Genomic DNA, 19887 nt, shown 5'->3' with positions numbered 1-19887 from the left:
CGTTCTTCCTCAGTATTTCTGTCTTGTTTTCAAGTACAAATATCCAAAAATTCTTAAATCAAGATACATTTTCTGGAGAAGCAAAATGATTATAGATATTAAGTATTGTTTTCTGAAAAGTTTATGCTTAAAACAAGAAAAAACATCTACCAATGTGTTCAGAAAAACAATCTTGTTTCCCCTTTAAAGTAAGGTTATTTTCCTGATCCCACTGGCAGATATCTGTTCTTGGAACAAATGTAGATTCTTTTACATTTTCATTTGGGCGACACAGAGATTAAATACACAGCAGGAACTTCAAGATTTATTGAAAAAGGAAAAAGTTAATGTTTTATTGAAACAGAATTAAGAATAGAACTGAATGATTAGAATTAAATATTCTTGATATTTTACTCTCCCCCACGTCATCCAAGATATTCATGTCTTTCTTTCTTCAGTCGAAAAGAAATGAAGGTTTTTGAGGAAAACATTCCAGGATTTTTCTCCATATATTGGATTTCAGTGAATATAAACGGGATTTTTTTATAAAATGGCCGCTGGTTTGTCTAGATGAGACTCTTATTCCTCGGCTGGATCGTGTCGAGACTTTGAAGCTGCACTGAAACTCACATTTAAACATTCGACCCGTTGGACCCCATTGAAGTCACTATATGGAGAAACATCCTGGAATAGGGGTGTAACAATATATCGTGTCACAATATATCGCAATACAAAAATGCAACAATATGTATCGTGGATAGTGACGATATGTATAGCGTTTAGTTCACCCAAAATAAAATTTACTATGCGAGAAAAAAATTCACGTTTACAGAGTTAGTGTCAGTACTACATTAAACTACTATATATAATGTTGAATATAATGCACTGAGGGAATATTTGTGGGTCCTGATAATGCCAAATGTTTTATGTTGCCAGTAAAACGTGGCCTACATTATTTTAAATACATCTAATCAGAGTGAAATCATATTAATCTAAAATAATTCTGTATTTTCAGCTTCAGAATCATGAATATTGTTATTCTGGTGTCTCTATTGTCCTGTGCTTTGGGTTTCCAGCACCAAGTCCAAGACTATTCATTTACACACCAATGTAATATCAAATTTAGCATTTTAATCTTTAACCTTTTATCATATGTCTTGGAGTATCGCAATAATATTGTATTGTGAGTTCAGGATCGTGATATGTATCGAATCGTGACATGAGGGCGGGTATCGTTACACCCCTATCCTGGAATGTTTTCCTCAAAACCTTAAATTTTTTTCGACTGAAGAAAGAAGGACATGAATATCTTCGATGACGTGGGGGAGAGTAAACTATCAGGACATTTTAATTCTGAAGTGAACTCGTATGCACTTGAAACTGAAAAAGCAGCGAGATTTAGTGCAACTGTCAAAAACATCCATGATCTAGTGTAACGCTTCTCATCCGACAGCACTCAAATTACAGGCGGACACGGAGAACTGCGTTTCATGCGTTGTTTACTCTGCAACACAAGGAAAAATATATATTCTCTGGCGACAGTAGGCATTCACACATACATGCATCACCATCTTCAGCATCGATAAACTTCTCTGTAGGTGGGGGTGTGGTCTCACAGGTGAAAGGGCAAATGTCCACTAATTACTCATGTCGCCACAAGGGGTCACCAAACAGTTATTAAATAAAACAAAACAGTCATTTTGGTGAAAGACATAACATTTATAGTAACATTTTTCAACCCTGTTACACTAGCACATCAGATCGGATCTGCCTGACCTCTCTCTGTATGTGTGTGTGACAGTGAGTGTGATCCCGGCTGCCAGCAGGTGAACGAGCGCTTTCGTGTGGATTGGGCCGATGTGCTGGTGGGCTGTGATGGTGTGATTGTGGCGCGGGCCGATGGCAGAGGGAGTGGCTTTCAGGGCCAGCAGATTCTCCAGGGGGTTTACAAGCGTTTGGGACTCGTGGACACAGACGATCAACTCTCGGTTTTAGAGTGAGTAAAAAAAAAATCCATCTACTGTGCGAAAGTCTTAAGGTGATGATACACAGGGCAACTTTTTGAGCAATGTTGCCGAGCAATTGTTGCTTGGCCAATTTCCCATTGAAAATGGGCAATACATTTCTATCTGGATAACTTAGATCAGGCGTTGGCCCTGTGTCTAAACTGGTTGCCCGTTGACGGCAACATTGCCCAGCAACATTGCTCAAAAAGTTGCCCTGTGTATCATCACCTTTACACTGATGTGAGGCGATAAGATTGCATTGACAAGCAATTTGTCTGTCCACACTAGAGCTGCATTAGAAAGTAGGCGAAAAACAGTGTGCGACAAAAGTAGTATGTCTGAATTCACCGCACTCATAAAAGATTAGGCATAAAGTCCCCGGATGACCTTCTTCTCGGTGAGATTCTGAAGTGTGCATACGATGGACACTTTAGTATCCCATGAGGCCACAGGAGAGTATTTATGAATGGCAGTGAAGCGCTGGTAGGTCACATGATAATGACAACATGGTGAATGTAGTATGTACGGATTACATTTATACTACACACATTAATACTATATACAGGTGAAACTCGAAAAATTAAAATATCGTGCAAAAGTTCATTTATTTTAGTAATTCAACTTAAAAGGTGAAACTAATATATTATATAATAATAATAATAAAAAATAAAAAAATTCATCACATTTATATAGCGCTTTTCTGGACACTCAAAGCGCTTCACATAGAAGGGAGAATCTCCTCAACCACCACCAATGTGAAGCATCCACTTGGATGATGCGACGGCAGCCATAGTGCGCCAGAACGCCCACCACACACCAGCTTACTGGTGGAGAGGAGACAGATTGATGAAGCCAATTGGTATATATATACATGGGGATGATTAGGAGGCCATGATGGACAGAGACCACTGGGAAAATTTGGCCAGGATGCCGGGGTTACACCCCTACTCTTTCGAAAGACATCCTGGGATTTTTTGTGACCACAGAGAGTCAGGGCCTCGGTTTAACGTCTCATCCGAAGGACGGTGCTCTTTGACAGTATAGTGTCCCCGTCACTATACTGGGGCGTTAGGACCCACACAGACCACAGGGTGAGCACCCCCTGCTGGCCTCACTAACACCTCTTCCAGCAGCAACCTGGTTTTCTCAGAAGGTCTCCCATCCAGGTACTAACCAGGCTCAGCCCTGCTTAGCTTTAATGGGCAACCAGTCTTGGGCTACAGGGTGATATGGCTGCTGGCAATGTAATATAGACTCATTACATGCAAAGTGAGATATTTCAAGCCTTTATTTGTTATAATTTTAATGATTATGGCTTACAGCTTATGAAAACCCCAAATTTAAAATTAGAATATTGTGAAAAGGTTTTCATATCTGTAATTCATAATCATCAAAATTATAAGGCTTGAAATATCTCACTTTGCATGTAATGAGTCTATATAATATATTAGTTTCACCTTTTAAGTTGAATTACTGAAATAAATGAACTTTTGCACGAAATTCAAATTTTTCGAGTTTCACCTGTAGAATGTACTTTTGTTTAGAGATCATGAAGTAATTGTTCAAAATAAGTACCTACTCAAGAGAGTATGAGATTTCAGACCAAGCTGCAACCTTCCTGTCTCTCTATTGAATCCAACACAGAAGTGACTTAAACTGCAGTTCATCGACTGGCCACTAGAGACCGGCTCCAAAAGAGAGTCAATCCCATAGACCCCCATGTTAAAACGCCCAACTTTACAGCAGAAAAAAATGTGTTTACAGTCTGGTGCAAAAAGTGGTTTTGGTCTATATACCTAATTTTGTCCTTCATGACGACTGTGAGAGGGATGAATTGTTTTATAACTCATCCGTTTAAATTATATTGGGGCGGTTTCCCGGACAGGGTTTAAATTAAGCCAGGAGTAGGCATTAATCTAGAATAGTTAATCATGTCTTAAAAAATGGCTTTCTGTAACACAGATTAAGTACAGATTAGTTACACCTGGACTATGGAGTCCTGAACTAAAATAAACCAGATTAAATTAAAACCAACTGTGCTAATCTGAATTAGCATGCCAGAGGTTGCCTATAAAACATGGAATGAACCAAGAAAAACTTAAAATTGCATGGAACTGAGAAGCAAATCCATGGAAAACAATTGCATCAGAAAAAGACTGCAATCAAAAAAAATGTTACTAACAAGAGAAAATATTTTTTAAGCAAGCTAAATAATCTGCGCACACCAGCTATGGAATAAAATAAATCCCGGAAAAAAAGAAATGTATTATATATATATATATATATATATATATATATATATATATATATATATATATATATATATTATATAATGTAATCATTACAAACAGATTTCCTGGCATTTATTTTCATTTATTCCTATATAAAATCAACGATGTACAACTAGAATCAATGGTGTTCATTAACAATGAATGGTTTTCATTTAAAATGAATTATTCAAATAACTTCTTTACACATGTGGTGTTCAGTGTTGGCACTTGGCAGTCTAAAAGCAATACTGGTTTCAACTAGAGTACTACCATAGTGGTAGGAGCTTTATTATTATTTCAACCAAATTTATTAGCTGCAGGTCCTTGATCCAACCACAGGCTCAACACTTCACCACAATGGTAACCCAAAAAAATACAAACATAACAGAAACTTTAAAATACCAACATAATAGACCATTAAACATTAACAAGTCTCTCCGTTTTCTCATCTTGCTAAAAAAATTCATAAAATATCACTTTATTTCTGAATTTACTCTCCCAATTCAGCCCTATGCAAAGCATGGTGGGAAGTGAGAGTCCTGTATTGACTGGGTTACTAGATTGAAACATGAACAGTCATGAACAGTCATGAACATGTCAGTTTAACATGAACCAATCACATTTGAACTAGAAACCCGATACAATGGTGTTAAAACAAAACAAAATGTTTAAATGATATATTAATATATGCATATATATTATATTTAGTATATATTATATTTATTTATATCATATATATATATATATATATATATGTGTGTGTGTGTGTGTGTGTATGTGTGTCCAAGTAATGCATATGTCTTCTTTGAAACACAAAGTTAATCTGAAGTTAAACCTGCCTCCTGGTAGGTTTAATTTTAGGCTCAATTTAGTCCTTGAGTAGCTCTAGTCTTCCTCCAGGAAATCAGTTTATTAAACTCCAGACTAAACTAAATCTAGGACTATTTAAAGCCATGACAGAGAAAGCAGATTTCTGTTAATCTGGTTTAAAGGGCCAATTTAGTCTAGGCCTAGGCTTAATCTCTGTCCGGGAAACCGCCCCATTAAGTCTTAAAGTTGTGCATAATTAAGGGCGTGGCCACTTGAGTGACAGGTGGATTGCCGCTGATGTCACTGCTAGTCGTTTGTCTACTGTCTGTTAGCGCCACGTCACCTCAGCTAATCCGCCATTTTCGGTTATCCGGGAGTGACGCGCTGCCAAGATGGCGACGGCCGGCTCCGCCCACTTTGGGCTTCAAAAATGCTCTTCAGAAACCAACGGGTGACGTCACGAACACCCATATTTTTTAACAGTCTATGGTTCTAACCAGATGTGATGCGATAAGATTGCAGCGACAAGCAATTTGTCTGTCCACACTAGGGCTACATCAGAAATCGCATACTAGAAAGTAGGCGAAAAACAGTGTGCGACAAAAGAAGTGTGTCTGAATTCACAGTACTCATAAAAGAGTAGGCATAAAGTCCTCAGCTGATCTGAAGTGTGCATGTGATGGACACTTTACTATCCCATGAGGCCACGGGAGAGGATTTTTTGAATGGCAGCGAAGCGAATGAAGTACGTCCAGATTACATTCTTACTACACACGTTCTTTCTAGAATGTACTTTTTAAGTGGTCGTGAAGTAATTACTTATTCAAAAACACATACTGAGTGACTGAAACAATCATTGTCATAGAATAAACTTCACAGTTTGAACGTCCTTGTTTTCTTTAAAGTCCCCCTGTAGTCAATAATTTTATCTCTAAAAAAACTCATCTTTGATCACCAAAATTACATATTTAAACGTGTTTTCCTTTAAAAAAAAGTCTTCATGCCTTAAAATAGCTTGAATGTAACTCGACACCCTTGCTTCATTTAGTATATGCGGTTATATAAATATGCAAATGAGCCCCGCCTCCACTCACTCACTCAGCTCAGAGATCCACTGGTTGACGATCACACGTTGATCTGATTGGTTACAAGGTCGTTTGTGACGTCAGAAACACCAGCGATTTCAAACCGTGTTTTTGAGACTGTCTTTGGTTCACTGCAGTTTTAAGCAGAAAATACTCAGCAATGCTGTCGACTTATGAACTTACACATGGTGTGTCTTAAAGCATATTAAAAACACCACATACACATATAAACAACATTAAACGCTGGATTTACACCACAGGGGGACTTTAAATTATTTTCAAGATCTGTGGTGAATTATCCATTGTGGCTCTCAGTTTGGCTATAAAGGTCACGCAAAACGATATTCAAACTCACATTAGCTTTAACATTCATTAAAGCAGATTGTCATTGTCACACTTTGATGTTGTTTTTCCAACCACGACGTCACAGAAATATAATTAATCGCAGCTGGTTAGGACATTAGATGCTTCACAAAAACAAGTTGTGAAATTTAAAACCGATATTTCCCACTGGAATACTAAAGCATAATATATAAATAACTGTATTAAAACAAATGTTTCTGTAAAGCATCTAATGTTTATTAACTTGACATTGGTTGTGGACATGAATTGGTGTCTTGCGTGTAATAAAGGCTGAAATATCCTTTTTTTTTTTTTTTTTTTTATCCTTTATTTTACCAGGATAGTCCCATTGAGATAAAAAATCTCTTCTTCCAGGGAGTCCTGGCCAAAATGGCAGCACAAAAAGTTTCACATATACAGGTGAAACTCGAAAAATTAGAATATCGTACAAAAGTTAATTCATTTCAGTAATTCAACTTAAAAGGTGAAACTAATATATTATATAGACTCATTACATGCAAAGTGAGATATTTCAAGCCTTTATTTGTTATAATTTTGATGATTATGACTTATTTATGAAAACCTTTTTACAATATTCTAATTTTGAATTTGGGGTTTTCATAAGCTGTAATCCATAATCATCAAAATTATAACAAATAAAGGCTTGAAATATCTCACTTTGCATGTAATGAGTCTATATATAATATATTAGTTTCACCTTTTAAGTTGAATTACTGAAATAAATGAACTTTTGCACGATTTTCAAATTTTTCGAGTTTCACCTGTACAATATACAAACATAAAACTCAAAATCTTACATAAAATTTTACCCAGCATAAGAGATTTTTAAAAACGTTTAAAGAGGGGAGAGTTTTTATCATTATTATACTCTGCTAATCATAACCAGGGAGCATAGGAAGAAAAGCCGGTTTTACCAAGCTCTGAACGTACTCTAGGAACCTTTAAAAGCAGTTTTGCACAAGATCTAGTGCTATAATTACAGATGCAATAAGATAATAGACGACAGATATAAATTGGTAATTTGCCGCCTAACAATGCCTTAGCAATAAACATCAACATGTGTATTTTTCTCCTTCCAACCCACCGATTCATACAAGGTACAATGATGAGTGCGTGAAGAGGCACTCGTCACAAAGCGTTAGGCGATAATCAGCTTCAGGATTGTAATTGGATGCATTCATTAGGAAGAGTATGTGTCAGAAACTGATGACTCATCATCTCTCCTGCTGTGGAAATAACAGTGATCTTAAACGGTTGCACGAGTATTTTAGCACTACAGGATTTGTGTGTTTGTCTGCGGCAGGCATCTGGTGAAGCAGCCGTACATCGATGGAGGCAGAGTCGGGGTGTTTGGCAAGGTGAGGGTTCATTAAAGGGTTAGTTCACACAAAACTGATCATGTACTCATCCTCATGTCATCCAAACCTGTAAAACTTTGTTCTTTTGTTGAAAAGACCATTTCTGTCACATGATGGAGTTTGGGCTCCTTGCTTTTGTTGCCTTTGGTTTGTAAAAAAATATCGTGATTTTAACGGTAAAAGACTGTAAAAATGCTACAGTGAAAAACTGTTAATTGGTTAACAGAAAGTTTCCTTACTATATACGGTAAATAACTGTGATACTGATGCTGTAAAATACCGTTAGATTTACCGTTTTTGGAAGTGAAAAAGAACAACTCATTATATAATTTACAGTTAAAAACCGTAAATTGACATTCCCACAATTCCCTGCGTGACACTTCACATTTGATGTATTTTTGTTGAAATAACTATGTTTCTTCATAGTTTTTTTCTAATCAGTTATGTACATTAGGGTTTTATGTTACATGTAATGTTGTTAAATTAGTGTTTATTGCATTTTTAAAATTTCATGTGTGTTACCATGATGGAGTTTAATGTTTGTGTGAATAACACTGTGCAGCTTCTATCTAACAATATTAACTTTCTTGTGGAAAAGCTGCTTGTGATGAGCTTTGATTGATCATGTGACTCATCACTGCTGTGATTGGTGGTTTTCAGTGTATTACAATGGTACAAAACAGATATTAATACTTCAATATGTCAGTAAATTAAAGGGGTCATATAATGGTACATGCACTTTTACAAGTTGATTGTACTGAAATGTGTGTTGGCAGTGCCTGTACACAAACATCATATAATGATAAAAATCCATCCAGTGGTTTTGTTTTAATCTCCTTATATGTTTTCCCCTGCCTCAAATCGAGCCGTTCGTTTTTGTGACGTCAATAAAACGAATCGGTTACCTAACGTAACCTCGGTTCTCTCTAGATGAGGGAACGAGTATTGCGTAAGCTAGCTTACGCTACGGGAAAGATTAATCTTTTCTGAGAAATTGAAGCCAAAAATTATCCTATAATTTTGTATCTATTCACAACGCAGTTCAGCTGCAGCAGAGCATGAGCTGGCTAGCTAGCAGCTCATTGGCTCGCTCACAGGGAACTGCTTAAGCCTATGAGGAGACACGAATGAACTCTCGGCCAATGAGAGTCTGACCTGCTCTCATTGCGTCAGAGCCCGCCGAAACGGGCGTGGCCAGAGAGTATAAATTCGCCTCTCAGGCTGTAAATTCTGGTTTTCATAGAATGAAGCGAGAACGCTAGTAGCACAAGCACGGCCAGGAACGCAATACTCGTTCCCTCATCTAGAGAGAACCGAGGTTACGTTAGGTAACCGATTCGTTCTCTTACGAGAGGTTCTCTCGTATTGCGTAAGCTAGCTTACGCTACGGGAACACCTGGTCAACGCCGTGCGTGCTAAGCATCCACTATGAGTCCCAGGGGGGACCCCGGGGAACCCTTATGAGTGGGAATAAAATATGTACATGTGACAAAGGCCAGCGGAGCGGGCCGGGGATTTGTGAAGTACATAAGCACTTAATAAGGAGGGACAGAACGAGACCGGTCTGCGTGAATAACTCCCTATAGTGCAGCTCAACCAGAAGAGCTGTAACATACTAGACTGCTAGTAGTTTAGCCTGCAAGGCGGGAACTTCCAGATAGTAAAATCTGATAAAGGTGGAGGGGGAAGCCCATCCCGCTGCCACACAAATATCATGAATGGAAATTCCGCTGGACCAAGCCCACGATGAGGCCATGCCTCTAGTGGAATGGGCCCTGATGCCCAGAGGGCATGGCAGGTCTTTTGACGCGTATGCGGCTGCAATGGCATCAACTATCCATCTGGACAGAGTCTGTTTCGAGGCGGCCAACCCCTTGGTGCGCCCACCGAACGAAACAAAAAGCTGCTCAGCTCGTCTGACCAGAGCAGTGCGAGTAAAGTATAATCTCAGGGCCCTGACCGAACACAGGAGATTAGAGTCAGATTCGCTATCGGATGCAGGCAGAGCCGATAGAGAAATAACTTGTGCCCTGAATGGGGTACCAATCGCTTTTGGGACATAACCATGTCTAGGTTTGAGAACGACTAAGGAGTCATTGGGCCCAAACTCCAGACAGGAAGCGCTGCTGGACAGCGCGTGAAGGTCCCCCACACGCTTCACTGACGCGAGCGCGAGCAGGAAGATAGTCTTGAGCGAAAGGTATTTGAGCTCCACGGTGTTTAACGGTTCGAATGGGGGGGCTTTCATAGCTTCGAGAACTATGGAAAGGTCCCAAATCGGCACCGACGGGGGGCGTGAGGGGTTCATCCTTCTAGCTCCCCTGAGGAAGCGGATGACTAAGCCATCTTTGCCCAGTGACTGGCCACGCCGGGGTTCAGCGAACGCCGCGACGGCTGCCACATACACCTTGAGAGTGGAAGGGGACGTGCCCTTATCCAGCATCTCTTGGAGAAAAACTAGCAAGGAAGGAACCTCGCATGACCGTGGCTCCAAGTTTCTGTCGGTGCACCACTTAGAGAACACAGACCATTTAGACGCATAGAGCCTTCTAGTAGAAGCCGCTCTAGCCTGCATGATCGTGTTTAACACTCCTTCTGGCAAAGCAACGGGTAGTCGTTGATCACCCACGCATGAAGCGCCCAGCGCTCTGGGTGGGGATGCCAGATCGTGCCGCGAGCTTGGGAGAGGAGATCTGTTCTGACTGGAATGGGCCACGGGGCTGTCTGTGACAGCTGAGTGAGCTCCGGAAACCAAGTCTGACCTTCCCAATGCGGGGCTATGAGGAGCACCGAGTGGCGTGTTTCCCTGATTCTCTGAAGCACCTGTGGTAGCAGAGACACCGGAGGGAATGCATAAAGCGGGCGGCTGGGCCAGGTCTGGGCTAGCGCGTCCTCGCGTTTTGAGAAAAATATTGGGCAGTGGGTGTTTTCTTCTGAGGCGAAGAGGTCCACCTCTGCTCTGCCGAATATTCGCCACAGCTTTTGGACTGTAAGAGTGTGCAGGGACCATTCGCCAGGGGGAATGGGGTTCCTGGACAGACTGTCTGGACCGTCGTTTAGATGGCCCGGCACGTGCGTCGCTCTGAGCGAGAGCAGGTGACACTGGGACCAAACTAGGATGCGTTCTGTCAGCCGGAAGAGAATTCTGGATCTGACGCCGCCCTGATGGTTTTAGATAGGAGACCACAGCCATATTGTCCGAACGGATCAGCACATGGTGACCGTGAATGCGCGGCAGAAAGCGCGTGAGCGCGTTCTCGACCGCCAGCATCTCCAAACAGTTTATGTGGAGGAGACTCTCCTGAGCTGACCAGGGGCCGAAGGCCGGTGAGCCCTCGCAGACCGCACCCCAACCCATGTTGGATGCGTCTGTCGAAAATGACTTTTCGGCGAGAAAAGGTCCCCAAGGAAACGCCCCGCTGAAACCATTCTGTCATGGTCCATGGCTGCAGAGCTGTGATACAGGTCTGCGCTACATTTATCAGCTGGCGGCCCGTGGTCCACGCGCGGTGAGACACACGGCTCTTCAACCAGAACTGAAGCGGGCGCATGCGCAGTAACCCCAGCTGGAGCACTGCGGAGGCTGAGGCCATGTAACCCAGCGCCTTCGGAAAAGTTTTCAGAGGTGTGAGTCTGTTCATCTGAAAAGATGCGGCGAGACGCTGCACACGGCGCGCGCGCTGTGTAGACAGACGAGCCGTCATTGAGACCGAGTCTAGCTCTATACCCAAGAAGGAGATAGTCTGACTGGGTTGAAGTGCGCTCTTTGTCCAGTTGACAGAGAGGCCCAAACTTTTCAGATGGTCGAGGAGAACTGTACGATGAGACAGTAGCTCCCTCTGTGATTGTGCCAAAATCAGCCAGTCGTCCAAATAGTTCAGTATTCGCAGCCCCTGACTCCGCAAGGGGGCGAGCGCCGCATCCATGCACCTCGTAAACGTGCGGGGTGCTAGGGATAGGCCGAACGGGAGGATGGTGTATTGATAAACCTGGCCTTCGAAGGCGAAACGTACGAATGGCCTGTGAAGGGGATTTATCTGAATCTGAAAGTAGGCATCTTTCAGATCTAGTGAAATGAACCAGTCCCCCTGGCGCACATGCGCGAGGAGTTTTCTGATAGTGAGCATTTTGAACGGTCTCTTCATGAGAACTCTGTTCAGAAATCTGAGGTCTAAGATTGGTCTGAGGCCGCCGTCTTTCTTTGGAACCAGAAAATAACGGCCGTAAAACCCCGACTCGCTCATAGATAGAGGAACTCTCTCTATAGCCCTTTTGCACAATAGTTTTGCTATCTCTGAACGGAGCAGAGTCACTGCTTCTGGGTTCACAATAGTTTCTAGCCGCGCTCGGAAACCTGGAGGGCGGCGGTGGAACTGTAAGCGATAGCCTAGCCTTATTGTGTTTAGCACCCACTGGGAAATTCCCGGAATAGCTTCCCACGCTTGAAGCGTAACGCTAAGGGGTGAATGGCTACATGGTCCCCGTTGCTGCACACAGCGGGCCGCGCGGGCGCGCTCATAGTGTTTATGACAGCGGGACTTACACTCAGAGAGGAGTTTAAGGGCCGTGTAACAGAGTGAGCAGAGGTGGGACGCGCACACGGGCTCGTGGGCGCGCTTATGCACTCTGAAACTCGAGCGGGTTGGAACCGCTTTATGAGAGTGGGCTCTGTGAGACACACGGGAACTGAAAAGCTTTTGTGTATGAGTGAACACAGTGTTGTGGGCACATTTTCTACACGTGAGGCTTTTATGCTCTTTTTGAGATATCTCTGGGTCGCCGTGAAAACGGTGTTTGTGCACATGCAGTGTTTTGTGTATGAGTGAACACAGTGTTGTGGGCACATTTTCTACACAAGAGGCTTTTATGCACTTTTTTTTTTTTTTTTTTGGGATTTCTCTGGGACGCGGTGAAAACCGCGTTTGTGCACATGCAAGCGGGAAAAGATACCGGCTTGTTGATGGCGGTGTACACTGCTGCAGTAGCCGTGTGAACGGGGACTGACAGGGCGAAACCTTGATGGCGGTTCAGCCATGGTGAGAAATAGCCGTCCTTTTCTCAGCTGAGGCTGGTCACGTGAGCGGCCTGCAGCGGGATATATATATAGCCTGAAATCGGCTGCACTTGTGACGCGCGTCGCGTGCAAGTGCGTGTTACGGTACTGATCCACTTGTCCGTGCGACACTTCAGTCGCGCCGCACTCCACTTTATTCCTATGGGTGACGTCACGCGACTTTAACGCGCCCGCAAAGCATCCCGGGAAGGCGGCGCTTCATTTGGAAAAATGCTGCGCGTCAAAAAGCTGGCCGATGCCCAGCTTTATGCAAATGAATCCGTCAAACGCGACGCGTCTATCCAATAGAAGTAGTCTCTGGAGGGGCCTTTGTTCTAGACTGGCCGCTGGGTCAAAACCACGCCCATAGCGGTAAACTTGAGGAACGCGCATCAACTTACAAATGTGGAGAGGGTGCGACACCACGCTTCAGTCGTGTAGCAAAAGTGGATCAGTACCGTTAGAAACGTGAGCGCTGCACGAGACTATTTTTAGCCTGCAGAGGCTGGACTTGTGACGGCATAAAAATTATCTGCGAGAGCCGGAATCGAACGCGGGTCTCTGGCGCGAAAAGCTTTGTGATACACCACTGAGCCACAGGGGTAATGACACAAGCACAGTAGCGCGAGCAGCGGAACTAACACACTATAACCAATTTGTCCAGCTTTATGCTCGGAAATGAGAACGTTTCTCATGAGCGCGGGAGAGCGCGGCTGCTTTCTGTCACGTAAGAGAGCTGGGCGCGAGCTCACAAGCTATTGAGATTATCTGCGAGAGCCGGAATCGAACACGGATCTCTGGCGCGAAAAGCTTTGTGTTCCACCACTGAGCCAGGGGTAAAGACACAAACAGAAGAAAGTAAGTCGTACATGTTTGGAACGATATGAGGACAGAAAATCACTGGAAATGATGACAGAATTATAATTTACAGTGTGAATTATTTCTTCACCTGTATGACGTAGGATTTACACTCCGCAGGCTTAAATACATTAGCCAAAAAAAGCACAGAAAGTGAAACAAATCAGTTGCTCTAAATAAACTGCATCTATCAGATAAAAATACCTGTACTATAATTAACGTTTCAGTCTACAGAAATAGACACAGGCTCTACAAGATCAAAACCTATAGTGTTTTTGTACATTTCAAAGTGTGTGAGTTGATCTGAGACGTCAGATTTTCATAATGAAGCGTGTGTGTGTGTGTGTGTGCAGGTGTACGGTGGGTTTCTGAGCTCGCTTCTGCTGCTCTCTCACAGTTCTGCTCTCCGCTGCGGTGCTGCCATCACTCCAGTGTTCGACTGGCAACTCTACGGTACGTGTGACACACACACGCGCACGCATACACACACACACTCTCTCTCTCACACACACTTACACACGTAAGTACACACACACACACACACACACTCTCTCACACGTAAGTACACACACATACACACACATGAACGAACGTACGCACACACAAACACGCACGCATACACACTCACACACATACACTCACATGCGCACACACACACACACTCTTTCTCTTACATACACACACGTAAGTACACACACACACACGAACGGACGTACGCACACGCAAACACAAACATGCGTGCATGCACACACACTCACACACATACACTCACATGCACACACACACACACAATTAAACTCATGGCACATACACACTCACTCATTCAGGGCACAAGCAAACACACAGCACAACCACACACTCATGTTCTCACACACACGCACACACTCCAGGGCGGCTAAATATATAAATGAACTAAATAAATAACTTTTTTACAACAAAAAGGACCCATCACTGAACGTACTTAAACTGGATTATGACTCTATTTTCTTCTAGATCTGCTGTACAGCAGAAACAAACTTTATTGCATTATTTTTGTAAAGCTCTGTATATATCTCTGTAAAGCTGCTTTGAAACAATCTGTATTGTAAAAAGAGCTATATAAATAAAGGTGAGTTGACCCACACACACACACACTAGTGTAACCATTCTGTGTTTCTACACAGCTTCCGCCTTCACAGAGAGATACTTCGGCTTCCCCATACAAAATGAGCTCAAATACAAGGTAAGATGTTGCTACTACTGTATGATTTGAGACATAAAGATGTGTGGCATTTAGTGTTGGGGAAACTTACTTTTAAAAGAAATGAATTACAATATGGCATCACTCCCTAAAAAAGTTACTAATTGTGTACATTTTTACGGAAAGTAATGCGTCTCGCGTCACGGTTTCTCTCAGCGTAGGGACAGGAGAGCGGTCAGTCAATACATTGGAAAACTAAGTAACTTACGTTACTTCTAACTTCCAACTGGATATTTTAAGAGCAAAAAATGTAATTATTTAACATTATATTTGAAAGATATAATCATTTATTAGGCTTAAACTAAATTATCAGACTTCTTTTGTTTATTAACAATAATTACAGAGCATGATCGATGAGTAATAACTTTTCATTTCAATAAACTATAAAATCATCATGCAAACCTTTTATTTAGTATGAAGTAACTTGTTTCTCTGTCTATCATTACCCTAATTTGTCTCTCGCACAAATGAACATGTTATTTCTTCCCAGCCCTGCTTTATGTATTATCTTTTGACTTATTTGTTTGGCATCAGTGAATGTGGTGCAGTGTGAACGGTTGAACGGGTTCAACATCACAGAACGCTGTTACTGTGTCCTTCAGATCTCCAGCCTCCTGCCGAACGGCACGCGCTCCGACGAGTTACGCTTCCTGATTCTACATGGGACAGCGGATGGTGAGCCCATGACAGAAAACACATAATAGCCTACAAATAAATGAGATGGTAAAAGACGTTCTAGGTCTAATAGTAGTTATTATGATGAAGTAATCTATTTGAACTATTTGCAAATAATATTTTATTTTAAAATATGTTCACATTCACTCTTAGTCGTTGAACATTTCTATAGTGAAACAGTTGTCAAATATTAAATGTTTAGCTACTTGCATCTTACCACACACTCTTTCACTGTTAAAACTAAAGTGTCTCGTTGGAATTTGCACTCGTGTTCTGTGAACTGTAAGGCCCGCCTTCTTTGATTTGATTGGCCGTTTCAATCATCTTGACATTGACGAGCGCTGTTAGACCGCTGAGGCAGAGCAGCCTGAAAATGTTACTTTTAAAACTTTTGGTCATCCTAATATCAAACAGAGCGGTGCGTAATGGGGTGTAGCAGTGAATCATGAATAACAAAAATGGGGGGGATAATTGGGCCATTTCTAATGAATGGAAGGGACTTGTGCCCCTTAATGGTGGTTATTGCCCTGCATAATACATTCAGACAGAACGGCTGCATCGTCCCATGACTACTTTCTTTCTCTCCTATTAGCGAACGTTCATTTTCAACAAACTGCAGAACTAGTGAAGCTGCTGTCTGTGATCAATGTAAACTACAGGTTACAGGTGAGTCCTTCACACTGACAAGCACCTGCACGCCCTCCGACATCACACTCTCTGACCTCACGCCCTCTGACCTCATGCCCTCTGACATCACACTCTCTGACCTCACGCCCTCCGACATCACACTCTCTGACCTCACGCCCTCTGACCTCATGCCCTCTGACATCACACTCTCTGACCTCACGCCCTCCGACATCACACTCTCTGACCTCACGCCCTCTGACCTCATGCCCTCTGACATCACACTCTCTGACCTCACGCCCTCCGACATCACACTCTCTGACCTCACGCCCTCTGACATCACACTCTCTGACCTCACGCCCTCTGACCTCATGCCCTCTGACATCACACTCTCTGACCTCACGCCCTCCGACATCACACTCTCTGACCTCACGCCCTCTGACCTCATGCCCTCTGACATCACACTCTCTGACCTCACGCCCTCCGACATCACACTCTCTGACCTCACGCCCTCTGACCTCATGCCCTCTGACATCACACTCTCTGACCTCACGCCCTCCGACATCACTCTCTGACCTCACGCCCTCTGACCTCATGCCCTCCGACATCACACTCTCTGACCTCATGCCCTCCGACATCACACTCTCTGACCTCACGCCCTCTGACCTCATGCCCTCTGACATCACACTCTCTGACCTCACGCCCTCCGACATCACACTCTCTGACCTCACGCCCTCTGACCTCATGCCCTCTGACATCACACTCTCTGACCTCACGCCCTCCGACATCACACTCTCTGACCTCACGCCCTCTGACCTCATGCCCTTCGACATCACACTCTCTGACCTCACGCCCTCTGACCTCATGCCCTCCGACATCACACTCTCTGACCTCACGCCCTCTGACCTCATGCCCTTCGACATCACTCTCTGACCTCACGCCCTCTAACATCACACTCTCTGACCTCACGCTCTCGACCCTGTGACCTCACGCTATCGACCTCACGCTATGACCCTCTGACATCACGCTCTCGATCCTCTGACATCACACTCTCGACCCTGTGACCTCACACTCTCGACCCTGTGACCTCACACTCTCGACCCTCTGACATCACACTCTCGGCCCTGTGACCTCACACTCTCGACCCTGTGACCTCACACTCTCGACCCTGTGACCTCACACTCTCGACCCTGTGACATCACGCTCTCGATCCTCTGACATCACACTCTCGACCCTGTGACCTCACACTCTCGACCCTGTGACCTCACACTCTCGACCCTGTGACCTCACACTCTCGACCCTCTGACATCACACTCTTGGCCCTTTGACCTCACGCTCTCGACCCTCTGACATCACACTCTCGGCCCTTTGACCTCACGCTCTCGACCCTGTGACCTCACGCTCTCGACCCTGTGACCTCACGCTCTTGACCCTGTGACCTCACACTCTCGACCCTGTGACCTCACGCTCTCGACCCTGTGACCTCACGCTCTTGACCCTTTGACCTCACGCTCTCGACCCTGTGACCTCATGCTTTTGACCCTGTGACCTCACGCTCTTGACCCTTTGACCTCACGTTCTCGACCCTCTGACCTCACGCTCTCGACCATGTGACCTCACGCTATCGACCTCATGCTATGACCCTCTGACATCACGCTCTCGACCCTTTGACCTCACGCTCTCGACCCTGTGACCTCACGCTCTTGACCTTTTGACCTCGTGCTCTTGACCCTTTGACCTCACGCTCTCGACCCTGTGACCTCACGCTCTCGACCCTCTGACCTCAAGCTCTCGACCCTCTGACCTCACGCTCTCGACCCTTTGACCTCACGCTCTCGACCCTGTGACCTCACGCTATCGACCCTCTGACATCACGCTCTCGACCCTCTGACATCACAGTCTCGACCCTTTGACCTCACGCACTCGACCCTGTGACCTCACACTATCAACCCTCTGATCTCATGCTGTCGACCCTTTGACCTCACGCTCTTGACTCTGTGACCTTACGCTCTTGACCCTGTGACCTCACATGCTCGACTCTGACCTCACACCTCCGACCTCACGCCCTTTGACCTCACGCTCTTCTCTGACTTGGGACACAGCTTTTGACTTGCACTGTGCACTCGTCCCTTTGACCTCTCACCTCTGTGCAGATCTTCCCTGATGAGGGTCATGATGTCATCAGCAGACGCTACATGCTGAACTCGCTCATCTCCTTCTTCAGAGAGTGCTTCCATGACAACACACCTGTTCCCACAGAAACCAGTGACCTCGACGATGACGACTAGCATCAGTTGCACCAGGGAAGATCCGCTTGGCAACCAGCTCTCCCATCTTTTGAGACGATCAGATCTAAAGGCAGAGACAGAGACGTTGAGTCTGAGGACACTTGTTCAGTTTGTTATTTTTCATCATTTGTCCACACTACTATAGCATTAAATCTGTATTTAGCAGCAGCGCGACTGATGTTGAGTGCTGTCACTCTTAATAGGCTTAAAGAAACATTGTTCTGTCTCACTGTCATCAGTTATTATGGGCTGTACTGGTCTATAAATTACATTCAGAGAAGTGCACAATATAAAATCTAATATCTAGGTTCAGTGTGTGTTTTCAACACTCTGGGCTCCCATTGAGTCACTGATTCTCTGGTTTTCTGGGCTTTCTGAAGGCCTAATTCTGTTTCTTCAGCCATCCTATCATGTGCATAATAATAATATTGTGAACATCAGATCAGATGATGTGATGCATAAAGCGCATGTCATCTGCATTCACTGATACACACAGTTTGACACGTGCGTCAGTTTGTGGTTTGTTAAAGGGAGCATGACAAACCTGTACTACTGCAGTCTGACATTAAGAGTATTAAATGCCACAATCACTATAACAACTCAGTGGTACTCAATTTCTTTTAACTATAATGCAATATTAGCAATTATATATAAAAACATATACAAATATTTTCTGCTTTTTCAACCATTTTTATAAAAATGATAGTGTCAAAATTCTTACAAGACCTGAAGAAATAAAATGAATACTATATGTTCACGTCAGAATAGATTTTTCATGTTTTTCAGTAAATTAGTCCATGGATAAAGAATAATATTTAACCATAAATAAATGATAATCATAATAAAACATACATTTACTGTAGATATGTAGCAATATATCACTCAACTCATTGGTAGAAACTGGTAGAAATATACCTCTTACCTCTTGAATTCAATTCTGAATGATCCGGGCAGCCAGTGAAGGGATGTGAGTGTTGGAGTATGTGATTTCTTAGTTTAAATTGAGCATTCGTGCAGCTGCATTCTGAACGCTTTGTAAGTGTGTAATAGAGCTCTTTGGTAACCCAGCAAAAACGCTATTGCATTAGTCAAATCTAGACGCAACAAATGCATGAACGAGTTTCTCCTGGTCAGAAGAGGAGAGAATATCAGTACTTTGGAGATGTTTCTGAGGTCATAATATGCTGTTTTAGTGACATTGCTAATGTTTTTTTTTTAAGCTGAGGTCACTGTCAAACATGAATCCCAAGTTTTTGACCTGATTGACAGCTTTAAGTG

The 19887-nt window shown here is 43.4% G+C and overlaps 1 protein-coding gene across 1 annotated transcript in view; it reads left to right on the top strand.

The window, feature by feature from the left end:
• The window catches only part of LOC130105382 (inactive dipeptidyl peptidase 10-like), a 55571-nt gene extending 36863 nt beyond the window's left edge, over positions 1-18708 (top strand). Inside the window, exons 20-26 of the mRNA XM_056271368.1 lie at positions 1781-1975; positions 7817-7871; positions 14136-14235; positions 14946-15004; positions 15625-15697; positions 16290-16363; positions 18475-18708. Coding sequence (XP_056127343.1) covers positions 1781-1975; positions 7817-7871; positions 14136-14235; positions 14946-15004; positions 15625-15697; positions 16290-16363; positions 18475-18609 — 691 coding nt within the window. The 3' untranslated portion in view covers positions 18610-18708. The remainder of the gene's footprint in view (positions 1-1780; positions 1976-7816; positions 7872-14135; positions 14236-14945; positions 15005-15624; positions 15698-16289; positions 16364-18474) is intronic.
• The last annotated feature ends 1179 nt before the right edge of the window (positions 18709-19887 follow it).

Source organism: Rhinichthys klamathensis, unplaced genomic scaffold (genome assembly GCF_029890125.1).
Source record: "Rhinichthys klamathensis goyatoka isolate OS25496 unplaced genomic scaffold, OSU_Roscu_1.1 h1tg000318l_1, whole genome shotgun sequence".
Lineage (NCBI taxonomy): Eukaryota > Metazoa > Chordata > Actinopteri > Cypriniformes > Leuciscidae > Rhinichthys > Rhinichthys klamathensis.
The sequence above is the reverse complement of the archived record's forward strand: the minus strand, read 5'-3'. Positions and strand labels throughout refer to the sequence as shown.